Source organism: Suillus subalutaceus (assembly GCF_016647625.1).
Source record: "Suillus subalutaceus strain FC151 chromosome Unknown DFJ58scaffold_42, whole genome shotgun sequence".
NCBI lineage: Eukaryota > Fungi > Basidiomycota > Agaricomycetes > Boletales > Suillaceae > Suillus > Suillus subalutaceus.
The window spans coordinates 221811-246160 of record NW_024540291.1 but is presented as its reverse complement, the minus strand read 5'-3'; the positions used below and the strand labels follow the sequence as shown (position 1 = coordinate 246160).

Sequence of the window (24350 nt, the reverse complement as noted above, 5' to 3'; positions counted from 1 at the left end):
ACCATCTAGCACTTCGGCAAGTGCCTGATCTCATCCTTGATGAATTTACACCCCCTTGGGATGCGTTGGGGGCTACCAAAAAATGACCAAGGTATCTCACCAGTCCCGCCAGTCTCGGCAGGCGTGGACTTCGGAGCATTTGCTCCACGAGCGCGCTATTGCGCTCGGTTTTACTCTGGCTAAATCAACATCAGCTTCTTACGACTCAGCACTCGCATCATATATCGAATTCTGCCGACTGCATAACCTCGCCCTCACGCCAACTCCTGATACATTCTCCTTCTATGCCGTCTGGATGTCTGCATACATCCTCCCAACGTCTGTTGACGTCTACCTCTCAGGAATCTGCAATAAACTCGAAGACGAATTTCCTGAGATCTGCGCAGTTCGCCGGTCTTGTTTGTTACAGCGCACACTCACCGGCTGTTAGGCATTAGCACAGGTATGGGTAACTCGCGGCGGGTCGCGGGTATGGGTACTGGCGGGTATGGGTGCGGGTTGGGATTTTGAGACCCGTGACCCACGTACCCGTCACTTCCATATATGGTCGTCTGCTGCGGCAACTGCCGTAGTCTGCGGTAAGGTGCACATTAACTACTTACATGAGTCTAGACTACTACTATGTATCAATTGTCCATCTTGTGATACCGCCAATGCCAACACCCTGCTATTCTCCTCCATCTTCTTCGACATAACACCTGTCTTCATCCTCCCACTTCTCGCAACGAGGCAACGACGAAGACCTGGATCAGGCTATCGCACTTCACAGGGAAGCACTGGCTTTGCGCCCGGTCGGTCACCCAGATCGGTCCATGTCATTAAATAACCTTGCCAGTCAACTCTCCTTCCGCTTCTCACACTGAGGCAATGACGAAGACTTGTATCAGGTCATCGCACTTCAGAGGGAAGCGCTGGCTGTGCACCCGGTTGGTCACACAGATTGGTCCTCGTCATTAAATGACCTTGGGAATCAACTCTCCTCCCGCTTTCAGCACCGAGGCAATAGAGAAGACCTCAATGAGTCTCGAGAGAACCTATGCTGTGCATTGACTCTGTTGACGCAACATGATCCTCGTCAATTAGTAGTCCACAACTCGCTAGCTAAGGTCTATCTATCATTCCATCATTCGGGGCTTGACGGTACCGGAGTGGGCGAAGATACTAACAGTCTGAATTCTGCAATGCATCATCTTAAAGCAACAGCAAATGTTGTCTCCAGAGGCTCACTATCTCGCCTGCGAGCAAGTCTATGCTGGGTTCAATATGCTAGTCAACATTCACATGCCACCGAGCTGGAGGCTTATGCAACTTCCATGCAACTTCTGGACGCTTACATGTCCACGACAGCTTCAGTATCGTCTCGTCACAATATCATGAAGGACTTCCCAAGAACGCTTGCCATGGATGCTGCATCGTGTGCTCTTCGTAGTGGTGATGTATGTCGCGCTGTTGAGTTGTTAGAACAAGGCAGGACTATCATCTGGACCCAGATTACACGACTCCGTACGCCTCTTGACAGCCTCCAGACACGCGGCGATCACGCAGCGGCCCTGATGAAGAAATTCAGAGACCTCAGCTCCCTCCTCGATAACCCTCCTGCGAACAATCGAGAAGCAACCACAAGAGTCCATGTAGAAGCAGAAGAAGCCCGGTACAGTTTACAACTCTCCACCCGCTTTCGCCACTCAACTCTCCACCTGCTTTCACCATTGAGGTAACGACGAAGACTTGGATGAGGCTATCGCACTTCACTAGGAAGTGTTAGCTTTGCTCCCGGCCAGTCACACACATTGGTCCATGTCATTAACTAACCTTACGACTCAACTCTCCACCCGCTTTTGCCACCGAGGCAACAACGAAGACTTAGATGAGGCTATTGCACTTCATACGGAAGCGCTGGCTTTGCGCCTGGTCAGTCACACAGATCGGCCGTTGTCACTCGCGACTCGACTCTCCACCCACTTTCACCACCGAGGCAATGACGAAGGCTCAGATTAGGTATTATTATTAATCTGTAGTTACTAAATGTTTTCTAGTATAGTTTGAATTTATACCCGCGGGTTTACTGCCATATCCGCGCAACCCGTCAATACCCGTTCGAAGACCCGTACCCGTTGGTACCCTTGGGTACATGGGTACGGGTATATGGCGGGTACGGGTGTGGGTACGGGTATATGGCGGGTACGGGTGCAGGTACGGGTGCGGGTAGGGCTCTGGACACCCGCGGGTTTACCTGTGCTAATCCCTACCGGCTGTAAGCACCGTTTCAGTTATCCTGCTAAAAGAAAACAATCTCTGTCTCGCAATGACCTACATGGTGCCTTCCTTCGTTATCATGAATCTTCAGATCATGATGATATACTTTTCCTTGTGCAACTCTATTTCGGATTCGAAACGCTTCAACGCCTTGGAGAACTAGTTTGGCCTGATCAGGTTAAACTGCAATCCTATGACCATGTCCCTATGAGACACACCGTGTGCTTCGGCGATAACTCGGTATCTTATACGCTGCCTTTGTCTAAATCGGATAAGTTTGGACAAGGCAGCAAGGTTCTTGTTCGCAGGTCAGATTACAAGGATGATTGTCTCAATATTTTCAAGGGCTATCTCCGCTCTCGAGACGCCAGTTTCCCTCACTATCCAGAGCTATGGTTGCGTTCAAATGGACATGTTCCCACTGCTTGTGGTTTACAGCACACTTTCAACGGGTTTTCGCAAATCGGGGTTTCAGCGGACACTCTATGCGAGCGGGAGGTGCGACTGCTCTCGCACTTGACGGGGTGCCTCCAGCTCTCATACAAGCAGCTGGAAGATGGTCATCAGAAGAATTTCACAAATACATTCATGTTCACCCTTTCATTCTACAAGCAATCATACACGATGCCACTGCTGCCGCACCTTGACTCTTCAGGCACATAACAAGCTGGACAACAATTATCATCTATCCCATCTTGACCCACGTACCGCGCGTCTTTCAATTTTTCTTTATAGTCCTTTAGCGATCTAGACTCGAATTTTTTGTACCTTTAGCCCTGACAAACCCGAGCTTTTCAGCTGGGTCGTCGGGCTTGCGAAATACATTTGTTTCTCCGCGGACACTCTCGAGCTTTAGTGCTGAGGGTGTCGCGCTCCTCCTACTTATGTTCTCGACGCAAGACTTGCAAAGTCGAAAGTTGAACTGATTAATCGGAGGTAAAAGTTGTTTTCGCAGGTTTAATCCGTGAGGCAATTTCTATGACCGTTATCGCACATCGATATGGTCCATGCACCGCTGTGCTTACGTGGCTTCAAGCCCCTCTCTTAATGTATATTTGGGCACCTGCGCTCAGGTGAACCGCATCTTTTCTGTTTTACCGCCGTGAAACAGAAAATTTTGCTACCACCACATATGCCTCTCCCTTCTTTTGTAGATAGCGATCTAGGACTCAAATTTTTTGTACCTTTAGCCCCGACAAACCCGAGCTTTTCAGCTGGGTCGTCGGACTTGCAAAATACATTTGTTTCTCCGCGGACACTCTCGAGCTTTAGTGCGGAGGTGTCACGCTCCTCCTACTTATGTTCTCGACACAAGACTTGCAAAGTCGAAGTTGAACTGATTTAAACAGCTACTTTCATACTATCACTGATCCGTAATGCACAATCGATGGGTAATGTACAATACATTCCAGAGCTCACAACTCTACATATATTTCATTCGGAACAGCGGGAGAACAAGTATTAGCATATGCTCGATAAGCCTACCGAATCAAAAATTTTAAATCGACTCTGTGGAGCCTTCCTGAGATGAAACATTGTGCAAGTGTACCCAAAATGAGTGATTTTTGGACGCTAAATTCACGATCCACCCAGATCCCATTAACCTATCAACATATAAACTTTAACATATATAAGATACACCATTCTGAATCTACTCCAGGTGTTTAAATGTCAATAGAGCAGCACCACAGCGTGCTATTCACGATTTATGAGTGCAGCATGACAGTCAGGCTAAATCAGGAAATCACACTGTCGGCTTGTTTGAGTCTCCGCTTTGTTGCATTCGTGGTGTCACTAGGGTGTGTGGAACTCATTATTCACTTGGAGCGCTGTCGGACTTTGGATACCACCGTATCTTTGCCTGGCCGAGGCGCCGCGTGTGACATAGCGTGACGAAATTGTGCATTTCTATTCTGTTTTCGACATCTCAACTTCCAGTGCTGCCGCTGCAACAAGCTCGCAACAAAATATCAAAAATCTCGTTGGGCCTGATGCGCAGAGACCTAAAGTATACAATACAGTAGATCCGATACGAATATGTGTTGTTGTGTTGCTATTCAGCAATAAGTGAAAATTGTGCATTTCCTATCGAATGATAGTATTGATAGACTGTATTTCATTTTGTTCTCTTTACCGCTTCTGTTCGTCTCTTTTCTTCTCACAGGGTCCTGCTGCATATAGAGAAAGCAACGTGAACTCGGCGGTGGGACACCACCAGACGCGCGAGTCAGGCTGTACTTTGGCCCCCCTAAGAGTGGGGTCAACAACATGACGCCGAAGCTTGCGGAGGATGCTGGCAAGCTTGTGTCGATAATTAGAAAAATCGAATGTCTCTGCGAGGAGCTGAAAGTCATCGGACAACTCAGAGACCCCGGTCCGCACGATATCAAGTGGTACGTGGATAGGATCTTGGGTGCTCAAGACAATCAAGGCGTCACGGCTGTACTTACTAGCATCGATAATGACGACTGGACCATCAACGGCCATTTTCTTAGGGTCGGAAAACAGTGGAGGTAGGAGGAAACGAAAAGTCAGGGAGCATGCAGATGCGCGAAACAACATCATCCTACTGCTGGATTTGCAGGGACTGGTCTACAATAGATTGGTCGAACATGTTACGAAGGCGGAAGCTCAGCCGCTTGGATTCTTCTGCCAAGGTAGCGCCAATATCACCTGACACAGATCGACCACAGAATGATCAGCCAGGAGTAGTGCTAGTGCAATCTGGTGAAGCCCAATCTCAATTGCTTCATCAAGGTCAGATGGGATATTAAGCTGCCCGAATCTGTCATGAAGGCTGATAGCAAGATTGTTGAGAATCAGAATGTCAGAATGACCTGTGGGACAAAGGAGTGACGTATCCTGATGGAGCTCAGTCGCCTCATCGAGGTCAGACAAGACAGCCCCGCTGCTGAAATCTATCTTGAGGGCTGTTGGTAAGGTTGTTAAAAGTCGCGTATCGATAAGAATGGCCAGGGGGACGGAGCTCCAGTGCAGCCTGATAAAATTCAACCAGGCCAGACAAGGAGCCAAGCTTCTCGAATCTGTCGTGAACGTCCTTGGCAAGATTAAAGAGACATATGGATCAATGAGGATGACCAAGGGGATAGTGCTGCAGGGCATTTCGACCTCTCCACATGGTCTGCCATGTCACGGTTACTATTAGGCTTTAGCGCTAACATAACTACTGCCCCATCTCACTTTGAAGAGTCTCACCATGAGTGCAAACTGGGGGGATATCAGAGTCGAAACGCAGTAAGGAGCGGAAGATTGAGCACCGGCAAACAAAAGACCTGCACTTAAGAGAAATAATATGGGATAGACCAAAAATCCCTGACTCCCACTGCTAGCTACTAGCTAGAGAGTCTGAGCCTCTGAGAACGTTTTTATTTTTGCCGGACGAGTCAGTGAACGTTGACGTATACGTAATTATGTAAACGCTCGTTGCTGGGAAATTTTCGGAACATGCCAGTGGACTATCCAACCTGAGCTAAAGTGGACCCTCAAACAAATTCCATACCATGATCAGTCTTTGATTCTGTAGACTCTGAAGCTCTCTAGAAACGGGAGCAGGAATTGCAGCGCTGGGACACCGAAGACCTGCGAGATTTTCCATGGCTACATGGGCGGCATCATCGAAGCTCAAAACGATTGGCTCAGGTATACTGCCACTACTCATTGGCTGCAGAGGCGGAATGTTCCAGCATTGTCATAAATCATTCATGTTAGGCTGGATTTACAAGCATACATGCAACATACATGGGTATGTATGACATTGTATGTGCAACTCAAATTGCTCGCAATATACAAGCTAATATTTGGCGGTAGCAGAGCTATACTTCTCAGTGCCCACGGCTACAATATCAAGCTTTCAAGGACTCATCAATTCACTGATGCGCCCATGTCCCGATAACTCACATTTCATACTTCAGCAAGAGCAGTCTGAACCATCCCCTATAATTCCCACGGCTACCATGTCAAGGACTCATCAGTGATGATCAGTCTCACTGCGTTACAAATTAAAACCAAAAATACCAACGACAGATGAACAAAATGCATTTCCACTTGTCACTGCCTTTGAGTTGTGTCAGTGACTCGATGGTGCACTGCGGTAACCGAGCTTCGCCTTCACACCTTGGTCAGGCCCTGGATATGATAGATGTTGAACTTGGTCTCTACGCACGGAAGTCTACGGGAGTATCAATAAGATGGAGGCGGTGAGTTCGATTGTGCAACTTGAAGATGCTCACTATCAAAATAGATCACTGACTCCAGGCTGCTGGTGCACCCTGTCATCTGCATAGATCTGCACCAGGTCAGTGTGATGCGATGACAGGGTTGTTGCCGAGGACGATAAGCAAGTCCCAGTGTATCGAGTGAGTTTGATTAAATTCTTGCATACCAAGTGTGATTTGATCTACTAGAGTAACGCAGTTGTCATGAAAATTCCCCGTCAAGTTTTTCTGATGTGTCGCGACGAGTTCTCCAAATTGTCTCACATGTTCAAGTTCTAACGTCACGAACTTGCTGATTGACGCGAACATAACGCGTCATGACCCGCGGGGCGCGGCATATTCCCCCGTCATCCTCCGCAATAATCTTAGGATTTCCCCTGGTCTCCCAGGTATCGTTCAGGTATCACTGGACTTCACTACACATCAAGATGGCAGTATTGGTGGTCACCGCCATCATCCATGCGATAGTGCAGGAGGTACAGTATAAAAGCTGGCATGGATATCGACAAGAGCAGTCTAAAACTACACAAACCAATCCTCTTACCAACACAATATGTCTGAACAACTCTTCAAGTCTTTTGCTATCATCGGCGCAGGCCCTAACACCGGGATTCATATCGTGAAGGTAACATTCGTTATTATATTCTTGCATTTGTTGTCCTTAGCTAGCTCTATCAGGCTTTCCTTGCCATTGGCGCCCCAATTCTCGTCATCGCACGGCCAGCCTCTACGAACGTCGCTGCGCTCCCCGCAGATGATCCTAACCTCAAGGTTGTACGCGCAGACTACACGTCTGCATCCGAGATCTCCACAGTTCTTCGCGAGCACAAAGTAGATGTCCTCATCTCGACCGTCACCCTTGTTTTCGGCGGCGTGGTCGGCCAGAATATTCTCGCCGACGCTGCCAAGGAGGCAGGTGTGAAGCTCTTCGTGCCCAGCGAGTTCGGTATCAAACCGCAATTAGCTAAAGGCGGGTTGGCTTTTCAAAAGACCGACTTCGCAGGCGAGTGATCACATAGCGCATCGTCGCGTCGACTCATTCCTCCATTCACAGTTTACGCAAAATCAATCGGACTACCAACTCTCCGCGTCTTCGTGAGTAGTCATTTGTCGGATGTCGTTCCAATAAGCGCTAAATATGATAGATCGACTACAGAACGGATTGTTCTACGAATTCGTACCCTGGCTCACCGCGCTCGCTGATACTGGCAAGTTCCATATCGTGAACAAAGGAGAAACACCAGGATCCTTCACTGCAGTATCCGATGTTGCAGGATACGTGGCTCATATCCTTACTACTCAACCTCCATCTCGTCTGCTTGATGTTGAAATTCACATCGAGGGCCAACGAGCAACGCTCTCGGAGATCGGAGCCTTATATAAAGGCCGTGCACCTGTAGTATACTGCGATGCCCTTCCTACGGAAGGCGTGGTGAACGCACACTTCCGTACGTTCTTCCAGAAGCATGTTGGGGCTGGGGGAGGGAGTTGCGGGTGGAACCCTGTGACAGAGTCGGACGACCCGGAATCGGCTAGCAGGGATAACTCACTGTGGGAGGGGCACCGCTGGTTGACTGTTTCGGAGGCTCTTAGACTGTAATTGCATTTATGTAAGTAGTATTGATGCCGAAGTTTCTCTTACATATCATGGTTGTATCATGGGGACTGTATAGCATCTTCGCAACTTAGATGAATGATCATGCATTATTTATTCCCTCTCATCACTAGAGAACAACATTACTCGAATGAAGATACTCCTGTTGTTCCATCTTACTGGATGGCGTTATGGGCTCCGGCCGGATGGTGTGAAGTTCAATTTATTTCGTATTGCACATGTATAAAGTATGTTCGTGAACGTTGACTCAGGGTACGCACGTGTTGTCATAAATATCAACGTGATGTCCTTCGAGCACAAAAGAAAAACCAAGAAAATAAAAGAACAATACACCAGATATCTAGATATAACTATGCAGTTGATGATGAAGTCCAAATCGAAGTGTGATGAATGAACTACGATGACAGCGAGTTCGCAGAAGCGTCCAGTAGCGCCCGTACTTCCCTGATACACTCATTTAAGCGCAGATGCACCTCCTTCGCATTGTCGAGCAGCGGCTTAATATTTTCCGGTGTCATCGACAATTTAAATTCGGAGAGTAGCGAAGAGTCACCGTCCGGCGGCTGTGGAGGCGCAGAGCGTACAGACCCCGATACTGCAAGCTTGTAGTTCCGAGATGGCGGTCGTGAAGGGCTCGTTCGCGGTAAAGAGATGCGGTGCTGAGCGTTCGATTTCGAGCGTGCCTGACGATCATCAACCACCTCCTCCACGTTCGACAGCCTAGTCGATCGCATTGGCCTTATGGAACGAGGGGATGGCTCGCACTTCAACGACGTCTGAGAGGAACACGCCGCCCGCTTGGGTGACATTGGACGCATGTCATGAGGGTGATTTAGGTAAGGTGAGCGTCCCTTCTTTCCCTTGATCGTGGCAGGCCCATCGATCCCCAGTGCTCTCGCTGCTCCATCAAGATCCGCGACAGAGTCAATCTGGTCCCAATCTTCCTCCTCTGTCGTAGCACTGCCTCGGCTTGCACAGCGCGAACCATGGGCGCTAGATAGCGAAGACTCTGCACCAGACGACACATTCTTGTTCTTCTGCCCCAGGCGGAAGATAGACGCGAGTGAAGGTCGGCGTGGCGATACCTTGTGTTTTAAAGACTGTCCACTGTACGGCGAATTCGACGCATCCCGAGTGTAACGCACTGACTCTGGTCCAGCACTTGTTTTAGAGTTTCGCTGGGGGTGTGATTGAGGTAGATGTGCATGCGGATAATGATGCTGGCTCTGGGAGCCCATAGATGATTGGGTGCTTAGAGACGTGGTGGACGCAGGCGGCGGTGGCGGGCCTGAATGGCCCCGCTTCAGTGACCGCAGCATGTCTCTTAGCCCACTCATGCCCATTCGGCTATGTCGCCTTTTCTTTCCATCCTGCGAAGCTTGCACAGATTCTTCAGAGGGAAGCGTAACTGTGCTGCTCATCGCATCTCCCCACCGCCATTGTCGGTTGACATGCGTCTCCTCTGAAATCAATGCATCGTCAGGGAGCGCACCATCTGTACTGTTGAGGATGTCACGCAAGAGAACGAGCTGTCGCTGGGTGAGATCGTGACGCCCTGATGACGATCGCCATGACAGATTGGACTGTCCCATTGCAGCCGACGCAACGAATCCCGAGGGTAGCTTCGATTCCTCGCCTGACAGAGTCACTGCTCGCTCCCGGCTCTTCCGGAGGTCGATATCACTCTGCGCAGCTGGTGCAGATACAGCGGTAGACGGAGGAGAAGCAGGGGAAGGCGTGCCTCCGCCGAGTTCAATCAGTAGCTCGGCACATTCCCAAGGTATCTTGTACTTGGTCGTGATGGCATTCAGTGCTGCTGCTAAATGCTTGTGCTCTGAAAAGTTAGAATTGGGTTCGGTGTTAGAGCGCAGTCGGGAACGGGGGTGGGCAAGATGAATCATGAGGGGTGAAGCCGCTCGAGATAGAGGAGAACTCTCTAGGGCAGTGTGTACCTCGGCGACTAGGTGATGGTGAATTGCCTGCAGCTCTTTAAGTTCTGGGGAAATATTCAGCCAAGGCATGTGTAGAAGCTGCAATGGTACATACTATCAACGCTTGCTGCAAATTCCCTCACCATTCCAAGGTCGCGTTTAAGGCTGATTTGAGCTTGACTAATTCTTGCTGGAATCTTGAGGTCGCCCAGCGAGTTTCTCCGGAGGACAAATGCACTAGATGATGATGGAAGAGGAACTTGCGTAGCCCGTCCTAATGATGCGGATTGAGGGGATGATGATTTGCCAGGAGAGGTGCGGCTTGCAGAGACGGGGCTGGCCTTTGGAGATAGTGATGCAGGAGCGCTGCTCGAGGGCACAAATAACGACTCGACACCCTGGCTGATATTGATTGGCACGGAATGTGACGCAGTCACCCCGTTGAGTGTCCTGGGCGGGGATGGTGGCTGTAGCTCTATTGGAGGAAGTAATTGATCTGGATGCTTGGGCTCGTCGGGGAGCGGAGGAGGTGGGCTCATAGGGACTGGTGGGAGGGGTGTGACCTCGGCAGCACTCTTTCTTCCGTTTATGCTTTGTACCGCTGACAAGGCTAATTTTCCGTATGCCGCCCATGAAGCCCCGGCTACCCTCCCGAGATTGCAGATCATCCACACTTTCATTGGGATGGCTGAACGTCTTGGATGCCGCACGACCCACTGACGAGCCATATGAAGTGTGCCGTGTCCCTGTAGAGGTAGAGATAAGCTTCCCCTGTGGGACCTGCATGGACGTGGGTCTCCTGGCCGCGGAGAGAAGCGAGGGCTTCCCGGGTGTCCCCACGACCTCGCTGCTGCTATTTGGATCAAACATCTTGCTCGACTTGCGCTTTGAGAGCTTGCTGGGCGTTGATAGCACAAACGAATGCACGCTATTCATGCTTTTCTCGTGCTTAAGTTCGGCGGCGGGTGGAGGCGGCGGGGACCCAGACCCAGGGGCGCCGCCAGAGCGAAAAAACCAGCTCGGTCGCGTGCTAGAGCTAGGGACAGATGCGAGCGAGCTAGTTGGGCGCGGCGTGTGCTCTTGGTCTTCGTGCCCAAGGTCGTGCATCATTACCTCTGCTGGCCCCGTACTGGCTCGCTTCTTGCGCACACCCCACTTCTTGACTGATCCGATGCGCGAAAGGAGAGGCGTCTTCTGTGGGCCCATTGAACCTGTGTCGGATTGAGGGAGGGGCGAAGTAGATGGTCGCTCGGGAGTGGATGGTGGGAGTGGTGGAGGTGAGTCGTGTTGTTCTTCAATTAACTCGAACACATTGTTCTCTATGTGCGGAGGACGTGACTTTTTCCGTAGTCTGCGTCGCTCACGGTGTATTGGTGGACTGGGTGGCAGCATAGCAAGTGAACCACCTGAGACGCTTGGCCTCAGTGCCAGATGTGACGTAGACGTATATCCTACTGAGTTACGTCCGCTTGTAGTCGGTATCGAGAACACAGACACAGTCGGAGAGCGTGGAAATGGTTCTACAGGTGAGAGGAGTGACAGGGGGAGTGCAGGTACAGGCGGCGGCGGGGACTGTCTCAACTTGAGTGGTGGTCGGCTGCGAGCCGTAACAGTTCTGTCCTCTTCTTTATCCGTGAACCCGAGCTCAGCCTCGTCATCCGACGAGTCTGGATACGCTTCCTGACGCGTCCGTTTTGTCATTGGGGTCGTGTCAGTTTTGTCTGTTTCAAAGTCGTCATCCCAATTCTCGGGGTCAGACGCGGATTTGAGGCGAGGAGGAGTATGATATGAGTGGCGTGTCTTTAGAGAGAAGGCGTGGGGGTGCCGTTTAGTAGGGAATTCAGTCCTGTCCTCGAAGTCGTCATCCCAGTTCTCCGCTTGGGTTGTAGAGCGTTTTGTAGGAGTTGATGGTCCTGGCTCCGCCCATTCTTCAAGCGCGGGCGCAGGATAATTCTTTCTGTCCCCCAGTACTATGGATGATGAATGTTTGATGTTCTGCTGGGTTCCTTCGGTGTCCCAATCTTCAGTAAAGGCAGAACTCGCGACAGACAATCTGGGTCCTGCAGCCGCCTGATGTTTGCTGAAGAGGTTCGGTTCGTTACTGTGCTGGAATTCAAAATCGTCATCCCAGTTCTCTGAGGACTCTGGATGCATCGTGCAAATGCAAGGAGAATATATGAACATGAACATGCATAATCATGTGGCCACTTAGCGGCGAACTCACCTATTGTCTGATTCTGATTTCTCGTGTTCATACAGGACTCGTCGCGCGGTGACGAGCAGCCACTGCGCTCGAAGTGGTTTAGACGTGTTCGTCGCCGTTGCTGTCGTTGAAGAAGAGAATGATTCTTATTTGTTGTACTGACTAAGTGCTGCAAGTACCAAGCTTTGTCGGAAAAACCCATTTGCGGCGACTTGCAATTTACCTGACCTCAGGCCCTGTGACAGCCTGCGACTTGTGAACACACCATCGTCGACTATGACGGTCCTCAAAGTTTCTTTCTTTCAAAGTCTGACTACCGGAGACTAGGACACAATAGTGATCTCTAAATTTTATATATAGCAGACTCGAGGCAGTGAACATGGGGCTTTCACTGAGGCCACTGCGTTTACGTTCACGCTTCTCCAGCGCTGCTGGAGTGAATATTCTCATTGGTTGATAGTGGGCACCACATTCATAAAACAACTGCTGGTTGATGTGCGTGTGGGTTACTATGTAGTAAGTGGAACATCTTGCTGCTTGTCTAGATCAGAGTTCAATCAATCACTTCGCACCAAAGGTTCCTTAGACTAGAAGCCCATGCTGGGGTGTGTGGCTGGCAGCCTGCATGCAGGGGGCAGTTGCAGTGCCTATGGGCGCCCATCACTAGCGGCAGGAGCAGGCAGGCTGTGGTCGCAAGCTAGCCAATCACCAAAGAGTGAAGAGCTCGAGGGTTGAACATATTCGGATGAGCGTTTGGAGCATGCAAGGGTCCTCGTGGACTTCGGTAGCTGAAATTCGCCTCATTCAGATACAGTGATCTTTGAAGTTCCGTCCTTTGACACAATGGAAGCCTTGAACAAGCGCGCGTTCGTTATATAACCCACTATGCAGCCGTCTAGCTGCCATCACCACGCATCTCTTCAGACTCAGACCTAACCTTCTGTTCAAAGTTACTTAATGAACGAAGACGCTACTCCACCAGACCCTCATCTGCCACAGGGGAGGGGCAGGAGAGCAGTCAAGCAAGACGTATGGAACAGTGTCGCCCTTACGTTGATGTTGTAATGATACCGTTGCAGCCGTCCTCTCTCCCACCTTCGCAAACTGGATCTCCCAGACGACGCTCTGTATTTTGTCGCAAATTCTGGGACAAGGTAATCAACCAGTGCCGTTGCACCCAAAATAATGGGCGCTCTCTGAGCCCTTCACCTATGGATGCCGTACCCAGCGGACAGGTTCTCGTTCCCGTGGGGATGCCCCAGGTAGGTGTAATTCTAGTTCTTGACACACGCCTCCTAAAGTTTATTATCCAGCCCAAACCGCTCAACCCGGAAGTTGTGAATGACAGAATCAAGGATGCTACTAGAGGGATCTCAGGCATCCGCCCAGTATCGGAAATCATCAAAAAAGCCGCCTCAGAGACCGGCAACGCTCAAACGGTTCTCGATGACATCGACATGTGGACCGCGATGCTTCGGCCACTGAAGGCCTTCAACTCTGCTGCTGGCCGCATTGGAGATGTACATACATTCATTTCTGTTGAGTACGTGGCTGACCTTCATGTAGATTCATCCCTATTTGAAGGGAGCAGTGACTATATTGACTGCCGCATCTCAGGTGCGCTTATCTCCATTTCCTCAGCTTGGCAGGTTATGACAAATGTCTTGGTGACAGATGATTATCGATCAGACAGACCGTGATACTGCTGTTTACAGTCTGCTTGAGAAGATCTCGGAAATTTATGCCTTAATGACCGAAGAGGAGGAATTGAAGGATATTTCATCCGTCCTACCGATATATTCAAAGATCGCACAACAGACGCAGGAATGCGCTGATTTCATTGTCCATTACTCTGAGACCAAGAGTTTCTGTGAGTAGGTTCCACCGTGTTGCCACCCAGGACTCAGTATCTTTGAACAGGGAAAAGGCTTTGCAAGCATGTCATCAATGAAACAAATGCCTCGATTCAGAATTACAATCAGGTTTTTGATGATCTCATGCAGCAATTCCGAGATAAAGTGGCTCGTGACACCGTCATATTCCTTCACCGTGCAGGTAAACATCTGGCCTCAAACTTATCTGCATCTTCTGACGTTTGCTGACGCGTGACCTAGCCGAAGATCTTGACTTGAGCGGCCTGGAGTATGCGACCGGTGCCGGACTGAATATGTCTAAGCTTTGCCTCGAAGACACTCGGGAAGGCATTCTAACCGAGATCAAGTCTTGGATCAACAACACTGGGGAGAATGTGCCCCCCGTTTTCTGGTTATCTGGCACGGCAGGGAAAGGCAAATCAGCCATAGCCCATACAATCGCCAAATGGTTTCATGAGTCCGGGCGACTGGGCGCTTGCTTCTGCTTCGACCGCACAGCAAATCGCCGCCATGAAAAAATAGTCACCACAATCGCGCGCGACTTAGCCGACGGCAATCTTAGCCTGCGGCGAGAGATAGCACATGTAGTTCATAACGACAACGAGCTCAGGCACACCCAAGACATCACAAGACAATGGCAGAAGTTCATCGTAGAACCAACAGGCAAGGCCTCACCCACCATCACTCAACCCATCTTAATAGTCATTGATGCGTTGGACGAGAGTGGTGCAGCCAAATCTCGGGAACAAATTCTCCGTCTGCTTGCTGGCACGCCGGATACTTCCTCCTCTCAGCCAACAAAACTCCCGTCCTATTTCCGTATTCTCGTTACTTCCCGTTTACTTCGAGACATCCACAATACCCTGCATGACTTGTCGCATGTCCTTCATGTCTCCATGGATGACATTTCGTCTTCCTCTGCAGAACATGACATCCAGCTTTACTTGTCTAATAAGCTGGCCGGCGTGAGCGCCGATTTGAAGGACACGGACTTCACCATGCTTGCGCAGAAATCCGACGGTCTGTTTGAATGGGCTCGTCTTGCCTCTGCGCACATCAAAAATACGAACGTGGTGGGGGACCCAATACGCCGTCTCCGTTCTGTGGTCTCTACGACATTTGGAAAAGGAGTACATCTTTTAGATGATATGTACCAACGCATATTGAGAGAAATTATGCCAGAGGAGGAGGAAGAGGAAGCGATCCCTCTGTTTCGCTCTGTGATGGGGCAAATTATTGCATCACCGGAACCGCTCCCCATGGTTGCCTTAAACGCCATGCGACTCTATTTTCCAAATGAGGATGACCATTACAAAGTCGAGGCGGTCATGGGGCCACTGGGCTCGCTTGTCATCGGCACTGCAGATCCTGATATTCCCATACGTCCCCTCCACTCTTCCTTCTACGACTTTCTCACAGAGAAGAGACGAAGCGGCAAGTTCTCCATCGATGTGTCATCGGTACAGAGGGACCTTGCCTTCGCTTCGCTGCGGGTCATGGCGCATGGGCTTCGCTTCAACATCTGCTCTTTGGAAAGCTCCTACTTTCCCAATTATGCTGTCCCTGATCTAGAGACACGAGTGAAAGACTTCATTCCGGTGGAGTTGTCGTACTCGTGTCGATTCTGGGGGACACATGTGAAAGCTACGTCCTTCGAGCCATCGCTTGCTAAGGAAGTCGAAGCCTTTTTCGATGGAGAGCGCTTCCTGTTCTGGCTGGAAGCACTGACTCTAGTCAAGGCCCTAAACTGTACAGCGCGTTTCCTCTCGTCTGTTGCAGATTGGTTTACGGTACGTAATTGTAGTTCATTCTTTGGGACACACGGAATCTCACGCGTGGTAATGTTCACAGGAAAACGCTGAGTATATGCATATCAGCGACGATGCTAGAGATGCCCACCACTTCATTCAAACTTTCGGGACCACCATTTTACACAGCACTCCACATTTATACTTGTCCGCTCTGCCATTTGCTCCAACGCAGTCGACGATATTCAGGAAATTTGCTGGAAAATTTCCCCGCACTCCTAAGGTTGTTGCTGGTCATGTCGCACGGTGGTCTCTGAAGGAAAACAGACACCATGGGCACGCCGGCGTTATGTCGATTGCAATCTCACCAGATCGAAGACGTGTCGTGTGTGGTTCATACGATGGTATAATCCAGGTGTGGGATATGGAAACTGGCGAGGCTTTGGGTGACCCTCTCCGAGGGCACAGTAAGGCCGTTCGTTGCATCGCGATCTCATCGAATGGAAAACACATCGTGTCTGGTTCAAACGACCACACGATCCGGGTGTGGGATTTGGAAACTGGGAAAGCATTGGGTTCTCTCCGAGGGCACACCACCTATGTCCTGTCTATCGCAATTTCGCCGGATGGACAACGCATCGTGTCTTCGGGCGACAAGACGATTCTGGTGTGGGATGCGCAAAACTGGCAAACAATTAGTTGCTCTCGAAGGGCATACTGGCGTCGTTGGGTCTGTCGCAATCTCGCCGAACGGACGACATGTTGTGTCCGGTTCAGACGACGCGACCATCCGGGTGTGGGATTTAGAGACCGGGGAAGCATTGGGCCCCCCCTCTCCGAGAGCACACTGATGCTATTCTATTTTTAACGATCTCACCAGACGGAAAGCGCATAGTGTTCGGTTCAAACGACAAGACAATCCGGGTGCTGGACACAGAGACCGGTGAGGCAGTAGGTGCCCCTCTCCAAGGGCACACTCACCGCGTCTGGTCGGTCGCGATCTCAGCTGATGGAAAACTCATTGCGTCTGGTTCATCAGACAAGACGGTCCGAGTATGGGATGCGGAAACTGGCAATGCATTGGGCACCCCACTCCAAGGTCACACTCAGGCCGTATACTCCGTCGCATTCTCGCCAGATGGAAAACGTATTGTCTCCGGTTCATATGACACGACCATCCGGGTATGGGATCTAGATTTTGTACACAAGCACCAACTCCTCGTATCCGGAAGATCTGCAATATGTTTCTCCTCCAACCCAACTCATGCCCTTTGTTCCGCCCTTTCCTTTCTCCAAGATTCTTCCACCCCAGCCTCTCTCGCCCCCAATGAGGAAGGGTGGGTTGAAAGTCCCGAGGAACATCTTCTCCTCCGCATCCCTATCGATTTCCATCGGTCTGTATACATCCCGGGTGATACGCTGGTTATTCCCAGTCCCACGTTGCAGCTGGATTTGAGTCATTTCGCGCACGGCACCTTATGGTCCAAGTGTAGAGCTACACATTGATATATATATATATCTCGTCGATTGCGCTTCATAGTCAAGCAATGGATCCGACCCTCTGTACATACTAGTAGTAGCTTGAGTGACAGTGTACTACACGTATAATGCTACATCATGATCAAATTGTCCCCAAGTACTTACTATAAGTTGTTTATCATTTGACGAGTGCTTACCTCACAGTTTGAGTTGGGTCGAGACTAGTTTTGACTGTTGAAACTTTGACCTCATGCTTAGTAGTACTCGTAACTATGTCATTCGCACGAGTCAGCTATTGAGAGCATCAGTTCTATTGCACCCTCACATTCATTTCACCACAACAGCCCATCGCACCATGGGCAAGAACAACAAGAAAAAGTCCAATATCATTCCTGCTGAGACCTACCTCCGACTTCCTCCGCTCGCAGATGCCTCCCTTGCTGACCAGCCCATCATCGACACGCACACCCACCTCGTGTCGACGTTCTCGACTTACCGGAGCAAGTACAAGAACGGGACGCTTTACACTATCCATGACTTCGTGCGCGAGATGTACCACAATCGCAACGTGAGGGCGATCGTAGACGTGTGGTGCGAGGCACCTGTGTTAATGGCGTGGAAGGAGCTTGCGGACTCTGCACTAACTGCAGAGGATCGGGAACAGAAGTGGGGGAGGTATCGATTATTGGTTTGTGATGGGTGAGCTATCCGATCGTGCGCTGTTCTCGATCCCTGCACTGAGAGATGATTCCGACAGGCGTTCACCCGTGTGTACTGGTTCGGATATCTCGCACGGGAGTGAACTGATAATCCCCCCAGGCACGATGCGAAGTCATACAACGATGCAGTTGAGGCTTCCATGTATGTTTCTGCATTCTTTATAATTCCGGTGATTTGATTCGAGGGTTTTAGCCTTGAAGCGATGGCCCACCCACGATGCGTAGGCTGGGGTGAGATGGGTCTTGATTACCACTACGACAACTCCCCACGGGCAATCCAGCAAGAAGTCTTCATCCGGCAGTTGAATCATGCTGTCAGGCTGGGGAAGCCACTCACGATCCACACACGCGAAGCGGAGGCAGACACAGAGAGGATTCTCATGGAACACGTCCCCGCCGATCACAAGGTACTGCCAGTGATCACTCTTGTTACTGATTCCCGAGGCTGATAATTTAATGAATCTTCTTTCAAAGATACATATACATTGTTTCACAGATTCGCCAGATTTCGCACAACGACTACTTCAGCATTTCTGTAATTTGTACATCGGGATCACTGGTAAGGCGGTCATCATTGAGTTCGATAAGCCTCTGAACTAATTCATACATACAAGGGGTTATCACATATTCGACGAATCTGAATACGTCGAATATCGTCAGTCAGATGGCCATGAGCGATGGTGGACCGCGTATACTACTGGAAACAGATGCGCCGTTCATGGTTCCCTCCAACCTCTACAATTCTATACCGGAAATCAAGGGCAGCAGGTTGCCCTTGTGTCACACTGCTATGATCCCGTGGGTTGCAGAATATACCGCAGGAAAAGCTGGACATCCCTGGAGTGGCGCAGATATCATGAAGCGCGCCAATGAGAATGCAAAAACAGTATACGGCGTCCAATAGAACCAATGTAAATCTTGACTGGAGTTCATCAACCGTGGGGTACCACTGAACGTGAGGCTAACACATAACTTGTAAGTTATAGAGACAGCAAAGCAATGTCAGCGCGGAAAGCAAGGTATGGTTGTGCTATATGTACTATTTATCTCCAATTCATCCGCAATGGTAATGGGCAAGCCCGCATAGTGAAGTTATATATGTTTGTCACTAGACCGCCGTGATGTTATTTCCTTGTGGTCGAGTGCACGTTCAATGAACGCTTCGCGGGACTCTGCGCTGACTGAACCGAAAATGATATCCATCTCCTCTAGACTACGACCTTTAGTCTCGGGGAGGAACCTGTTGAGCATAGTGTAAGGATCGATGAAGTAACCGGCACATGAATTGACTGACAGGGAGAAGACAGCCATTCCGCCAATATTGATTGTAGCAAACATCATGAAGAGTTTGAATCCTAGATCAGTCTCAAGCGTTGGGGTGACCTTCGCCACAACGAAGTCTAAAGGCCTGAGTTAGCAGCATCACAACATTTTACACGACTTAAAACGCACTCCATAGCCATTGCGAACCAGAACCTACGGCCAATCCGTAATGGCGAGTCCGTGTGGGGAAGATATCAGAGACATAAACCCACGGAAGGGGACCCCATCCCATGGAATAGAAGCAGACGTAGATGTAAAGCATAGCAGCCATACCTTTTGAAGACGGTGACGGTGGAGGCGCAGACTGGCCTGCCTGAGGCGTGACAACAGGATGTGTTTTCAAAATAGCGCCGATGATGAAAAACGTGATTCCCATTCCCATGGCGGATATGAACAACGAGGCTTTGCGACCGAGACTTTCGACAAAGAAGAACACGAAAAGGGTGGTCGCAATGACTTTCACGATACCGTAGATTCCAGAAGCCAAGAGAGAATTGGTCACCCCAGAGTACCCAATCTAAAATCTGATGTGTAAGTGAGGGAAAAGGGTACTGCTGCATAGGAGACTCACGGAGCTAAAGATCTGAGGTGCGTAATACCCAACAGAATTTTGTCCGCTCCATTGCTGCAAGAAGAAGATCACAAATGCAATGACAAATCGGACAAAATTGCCCTTCCCGAAGAAGGCTTCTTTCAATCCAAGGCCTTTACGAGCCTCCTGTTCTTCACGAATAGCAGCTTCAATTTCAGCAAATTCACGCCGTACTTCATCTGAATCGTGGGGCTCCCTCCGCAAGTAAGCAAGATTGGCGATGCCTTCCGCAACATGACCTTTGGATGCAAGCCAACGGGGAGACTCCTGTAGTAGAACGATCTGCAATGACCTATACAAGTTCGGGTATGACTACTAACCTTGACAGTGAACAGACCAAGGCACATTATACCTGCAAGAACGAGTTGGAATCCAAAAGGAATCCTCCAGACATTGGGGCTGCTCGCCATGTGGAGGCCGACACCAACTGTTTAATTATTGTGAGCGCCATGCAGGTCAAAATGAACGAATGCGGACTAAACGGTTTATGAAATATGAAATCATGACACCGATGGCCACCATGATCTGGAAACACCCGGTGATGCGACCACGGACATCCTTTGGTGAGCATTCGGAGACATAAGCGGGCGCGACAGCAGAGATACCACCAATGCCAAAGCCAGAGATAACTCGACCGCCGTAGATGTATGCAATACCCTGGCTTCCACCGGCAACCGTAGTAAGTATCTAGAAACGCCTGAGTAAGAGGCCTATCTGATAATGAGTTTAATAGAACCACTTACAGCACCGATAATGAAAATGATGGTGAAACCAATTAATGTCGGTTTCCGTCCCAACCAAGCTACACATGGTCGGAATGGATCAGTCTACATAGTACCAGCGAGAGGTCACTATCGTACTAACCTGAGATAGGTGCACTGCCAAGAGCTCCAAAGAATGCTCCTGCCTGCAACACAGAAACAACATTGGAAGAGACCTCAGTATCCTTGCTTTTGTTGATTGAGCCATTGGCGTTGACTAGACCGAAGCTGGTCTCGAAGTAAGACTGGGAGACTACACCTCCAGCTATACCGCTAGGTCACAATGAGACAGACGCTTGTGAGTTTTCGACGAAGAGGAACATACGTGTCATATCCGAACAGAATGATGCCCCAGTAAGCCACGAATGCGAGCCCTGCGGCAAAGTTGTGAGCCAAAAATATGCACCAAAAAGCGTTGCGACTGACAGTACACGCGAATATTTTTGAAAGTGTTACCACTGAACATGTCGATGATGGCACTTGTAAGGATTTGGCACGCTACGAGGAGAGATGAAAGTTGCGCCTGCGTTATGCGACCATATTATATATGACTTCAAGTTGCGTCCACGGATCCTGCGGCTGATCGATTTTGTAGGTCGCTTAAGTTCCGCCGGGTACCTAGTCTGAGACGCCTTACGGAGTTGTGTGACAGTTGTGGTTGCTCTCACTCTTTTACCCAGCACATCTTCTCGTCAGTACTCACAGATGCCATGGGCGACAGCTGGTCACGAGCCCACCGGGTACCGGACCCCGGCTGTGCGGCCCACCAGTCAGCGCTCAGCGCCTGGTCCCGTACCGTTGTTTGTCAAGTGACAGTAACGAGCTTCAACTTGGTTCATGTGTTAATGTGACGTAGCGACAACTACTACATATGGCGCTGGATCTGTTCAAATACACTCATACACACAACCACACACACAAGCGTACCGTCGTCGAGACATGTGAATTTTAGTGGTACTTCCTGTTTTGGTAATACCGCGCGACGACACAACGCTTGAGCCTTGAGCTCGCCGTCGAGGACAGCGAGCTCAAATACTCGCCCAATTCTTCTCCCTTTCCCCTAATTCTTTTGATAGTACATAAATATATGATAAATGCATTACTAGTAACTAGTTAACTATGCTTACTTGGACAACCATCCTTCCCCACCTTCCCCTCCTCCCCCACCCTGACCGCTTTTTTGGATTCTATATCTCTGTAGAAGTTCTAATGTATTTATACAATGGATACATCATTATTTAAGCCCTTCATAAGCCCTTCAGAGTGCCCAGTATGAAGTTCAATGCATGGAAGTAGTGAATATTATGAGTATGGAAGAATTATGGTCAATACAGCATGATCGATGTGCCACAAGTAACGCATTTATCATAAATTTATGTACTTCAAAAAGAATTAGGGAAAAGGGAGAAGAATTGGGCGAGTATTTGAGGTCGCTGTCGAGGACAGCGAGCTCAAGGCTCAAGCGTTGTGTCGTCGCGCGGTATTACCAAAACAGGAAGTCCCGCTAAAATTCACGTCTCGGCAACAGTACGCGATTGTGCGTGTGAAAAATTCATATGCTGTACTTCTGATCAAGGTCCGGAAACCTGGTGCAAAGCATGAAGCGCTGGAAATACCGTTAGAATTGACAAGGTACGAATCTGAGCCTGTGCCTCTGTTGCTTGCACTTGTGAAGCAGGTTCAAATTGCTCTGCTCAACGAAGCCAAGACGTAATGATCGTCTTATGATTTCCATGGGAGTATTCTTGGCTGCGTTGGCTATGCGCACTGAAGCACTCCATATAAATCCTCCACAGCTTCGGAGATTTGTAGTAAGTTGGGCGATTGGGTGAGACACGAGTAAGTCTAGTTTTGAGCTTCTTTCCATGACCTTCGGTGCAGATAAGAGACGATACCATTAGAGTGAATTTTACTGAGTGATGCTTTGTGTAACGAGAGACTATTCTAAAAGCTGCGTATAATCCACGAAAAGATATTAAATATTGTTCGTACGTTGGTACGTTGTTTCTATGTGAATTACCAGTGTATGGGTACCATATAATCTTAGAATCGATGAAGAATGGGCATGAGAGTCCCAACGAAGATATGTGACGATGCGAGTTCGTTCTTGTCGAATTCCATCGTTGGATAAGCAAGCGAGACCCTTGATGACTATCTCACCATCAGTAAACAGACATATGCCACAGGGGGAGGGCACACCTTTTCACCTTGCATTGACCAAGGCCATGACATTCCGACTGCGTAAGAAGGACGTCCCACCGTTCTATTTCGTGCCCCCCATAGCACTCGGGTGGCTTGACATGGCACATTCCAGAGAAGAGGGTACTGAAGACATCTCAGAAGATGATAGCAGGAAGCTATCCGCATTGAATGGGAAACTGTCAAGACCGAAGGGATTCGTGAAGTCCAGCCCGAGCGCCCCTCCATTGTCCATGCTCACGGGGGACATCTGGGGAAGGTTATCGAATGGGGAATATATGAACTCGGAATGCTGAGGGTAAAGTTCGGCGTTCTACCAAAGCATCGATAAGCAATCCTAAAATCCATGAAAATACTCACCTGTTGCCCAAAGGGAGAGTTAAATTGTGACGTAGCATCAGAAGCCTGTGTCTCGAACAAAGGGTCATCCTCTCGGTCTGGAAGAGGCCATGCATATGGCATTGGAGCACCGAACCATGCATCTCCATCAGGCTGCGAGTTCGGAAGGTCGCACGCTGGAATGAGAGGTGAAGCAATTGGCTCCGAGGTGACAGAATGGTACATGGTGGTGCGACTCGGGCGACGAGCTAAATCGTCATGAGTAACCAAGAACGGAGCCCAAGAGTCAAGATCTGTAGACGGGTTCACTGGTGCTGCGCCAACAGGGGGGCACGAGGACGAGCGACGTGGGCGCGAGGGAGCGGGGTAGGGAGTAAAACGAGCGGCAGCCTGCACGGCTTGCTTTGAGCTGTCCCTCATATCAAGTCCGCGCTGCACCAAGACGGACGATAGTTCCGCTCTGCGGATTTCCAGCTCTCTCTCTTCTTTAGCGATGCGGTCACTCTTGACCTTCCTTTGCTTTGAAGTTTGCTGGGCAGGCATGTATTTATACCCAGGGTACATCGCAGCGTGGCGCTCTTTCTCTTTCAAGGCAAGGTCAATCCACGGTTTTTGTTGCTCCTTCTTCATGCCCCTCCAGATTTTGCCTGCGATACGTGATAGGTTTCGGTGGTCACTTTCTACATGACCAGGAATTTTCTTTTGCTGGACAAAGTCGCAGCGGAAGAGAATGAACGCATTGCGGGGACGAGGAATGTGTCCAGCAGGTTGTCGCTTGGCATGCGACGTCCGACTCGTCTTTGGAATGAGGTCTGCGACTCCTGGTATAGGCAATTGAATGACGTCGGGAAGCGCGTTCAGTGACGAAGTGGAATCCGAGGCACTTTGTAGTGACTCTGACGAAGAAAAGGATGCTGGGGTTCCAAGATCTACGGGCGTGAAACCAGGCGACGGGGAATGCTGGAATGCATGTTGGGTGAGTGCTGGTTGGTTATAGCGTCGCGGACGCGAAATAAACACTCTACAAGTATCCTCCAGGGAGTTTCTGTAGCTCATTGCGAGATGAAAGAAAGGAA

At 49.7% G+C, this 24350-nt stretch overlaps 7 protein-coding genes across 7 annotated transcripts; 3 read left to right on the top strand and 4 right to left on the bottom strand.

Moving 5' to 3' along the window:
• Positions 1 to 82: 82 nt before the first annotated feature.
• DFJ58DRAFT_727042 (uncharacterized protein) lies at positions 83 to 1998 on the top strand (the record flags this gene model as incomplete). Its single annotated transcript, XM_041385434.1, has 5 exons — positions 83 to 385; positions 431 to 578; positions 865 to 1436; positions 1491 to 1714; positions 1782 to 1998. The coding sequence occupies 5 exons, from the start codon at positions 83 to 85 to the stop codon at positions 1996 to 1998; spliced, it is 1464 nt and encodes a 487-aa protein (XP_041244788.1).
• A 2543-nt stretch (positions 1999 to 4541) lies between these two features.
• Positions 4542 to 5618, bottom strand: DFJ58DRAFT_784090 (uncharacterized protein). The gene has a single exon (XM_041389935.1). It carries the CDS (start codon positions 5377 to 5379, stop codon positions 4888 to 4890), a length of 492 nt encoding a protein of 163 aa, XP_041244787.1. The 5' UTR covers positions 5380 to 5618; the 3' UTR covers positions 4542 to 4887.
• Positions 5619 to 7044: 1426 nt separating this feature from the next.
• On the top strand, positions 7045 to 8091 carry DFJ58DRAFT_659227 (uncharacterized protein; the record flags this gene model as incomplete). The annotated part of the gene is given in 4 exon segments (XM_041382073.1): positions 7045 to 7116; positions 7170 to 7498; positions 7511 to 7586; positions 7648 to 8091. The coding sequence occupies 4 exon segments, from the start codon at positions 7045 to 7047 to the stop codon at positions 8089 to 8091; spliced, it is 921 nt and encodes a 306-aa protein (XP_041244786.1).
• Positions 8092 to 8292: 201 nt separating this feature from the next.
• On the bottom strand, positions 8293 to 12416 carry DFJ58DRAFT_784085 (uncharacterized protein). The gene is made up of 4 exons (XM_041389934.1): positions 12262 to 12416; positions 10644 to 12181; positions 10153 to 10612; positions 8293 to 10102 (listed from the first exon to the last, which is right to left on the bottom strand). The coding sequence occupies exons 1-4, from the start codon at positions 12290 to 12292 to the stop codon at positions 8502 to 8504; spliced, it is 3630 nt and encodes a 1209-aa protein (XP_041244785.1). The 5' UTR covers positions 12293 to 12416; the 3' UTR covers positions 8293 to 8501.
• Positions 12417 to 17696: 5280 nt separating this feature from the next.
• DFJ58DRAFT_727037 (uncharacterized protein) lies at positions 17697 to 18964 on the top strand (the record flags this gene model as incomplete). The annotated part of the gene is made up of 6 exons (XM_041385433.1): positions 17697 to 18029; positions 18099 to 18112; positions 18161 to 18202; positions 18254 to 18467; positions 18535 to 18619; positions 18675 to 18964. 6 exons carry the CDS (start codon positions 17697 to 17699, stop codon positions 18962 to 18964), a joined length of 978 nt encoding a protein of 325 aa, XP_041244784.1.
• Positions 18965 to 19058: 94 nt separating this feature from the next.
• Positions 19059 to 21528, bottom strand: DFJ58DRAFT_334662 (general substrate transporter). The gene is made up of 10 exons (XM_041379913.1): positions 21163 to 21528; positions 21062 to 21110; positions 20840 to 21009; positions 20719 to 20777; positions 20458 to 20662; positions 20296 to 20402; positions 19955 to 20242; positions 19513 to 19900; positions 19355 to 19460; positions 19059 to 19300 (listed from the first exon to the last, which is right to left on the bottom strand). The coding sequence occupies exons 1-10, from the start codon at positions 21200 to 21202 to the stop codon at positions 19153 to 19155; spliced, it is 1560 nt and encodes a 519-aa protein (XP_041244783.1). The 5' UTR covers positions 21203 to 21528; the 3' UTR covers positions 19059 to 19152.
• A 1471-nt stretch (positions 21529 to 22999) lies between these two features.
• On the bottom strand, positions 23000 to 24330 carry DFJ58DRAFT_727035 (uncharacterized protein; the record flags this gene model as incomplete). The annotated part of the gene is made up of 2 exons (XM_041385432.1): positions 23000 to 23248; positions 23296 to 24330. 2 exons carry the CDS (start codon positions 24328 to 24330, stop codon positions 23000 to 23002), a joined length of 1284 nt encoding a protein of 427 aa, XP_041244782.1.
• Between the last annotated feature and the right edge of the window lie 20 nt (positions 24331 to 24350).

Coding starts and splice junctions, on each gene's coding strand:
- DFJ58DRAFT_784085 (XM_041389934.1), bottom strand. CDS start 12,292: ATGAACACGAGAAATCAGAATCAGACAATAG. Junction 12,182..12,261: donor AAATCAGAATCAGACAATAG/GTGAGTTCGCCG, acceptor CGATGCATCCAG/AGTCCTCAGAGAACTGGGAT. Junction 10,613..10,643: donor GCATACGGAAAATTAGCCTT/GTCAGCGGTACA, acceptor AACGGAAGAAAG/AGTGCTGCCGAGGTCACACC.
- DFJ58DRAFT_784090 (XM_041389935.1), bottom strand. CDS start 5,379: ATGCCCTGCAGCACTATCCCCTTGGTCATCCTCATTGATCCATATGTC.
- DFJ58DRAFT_334662 (XM_041379913.1), bottom strand. CDS start 21,202: ATGTTCAGTGGTAACACTTTCAAAAATATTCGCGTGTACT. Junction 21,111..21,162: donor CAAAAATATTCGCGTGTACT/GTCAGTCGCAAC, acceptor ACTTTGCCGCAG/GGCTCGCATTCGTGGCTTAC. Junction 20,663..20,718: donor TCATTTTCATTATCGGTGCT/GTAAGTGGTTCT, acceptor AGGCGTTTCTAG/ATACTTACTACGGTTGCCGG.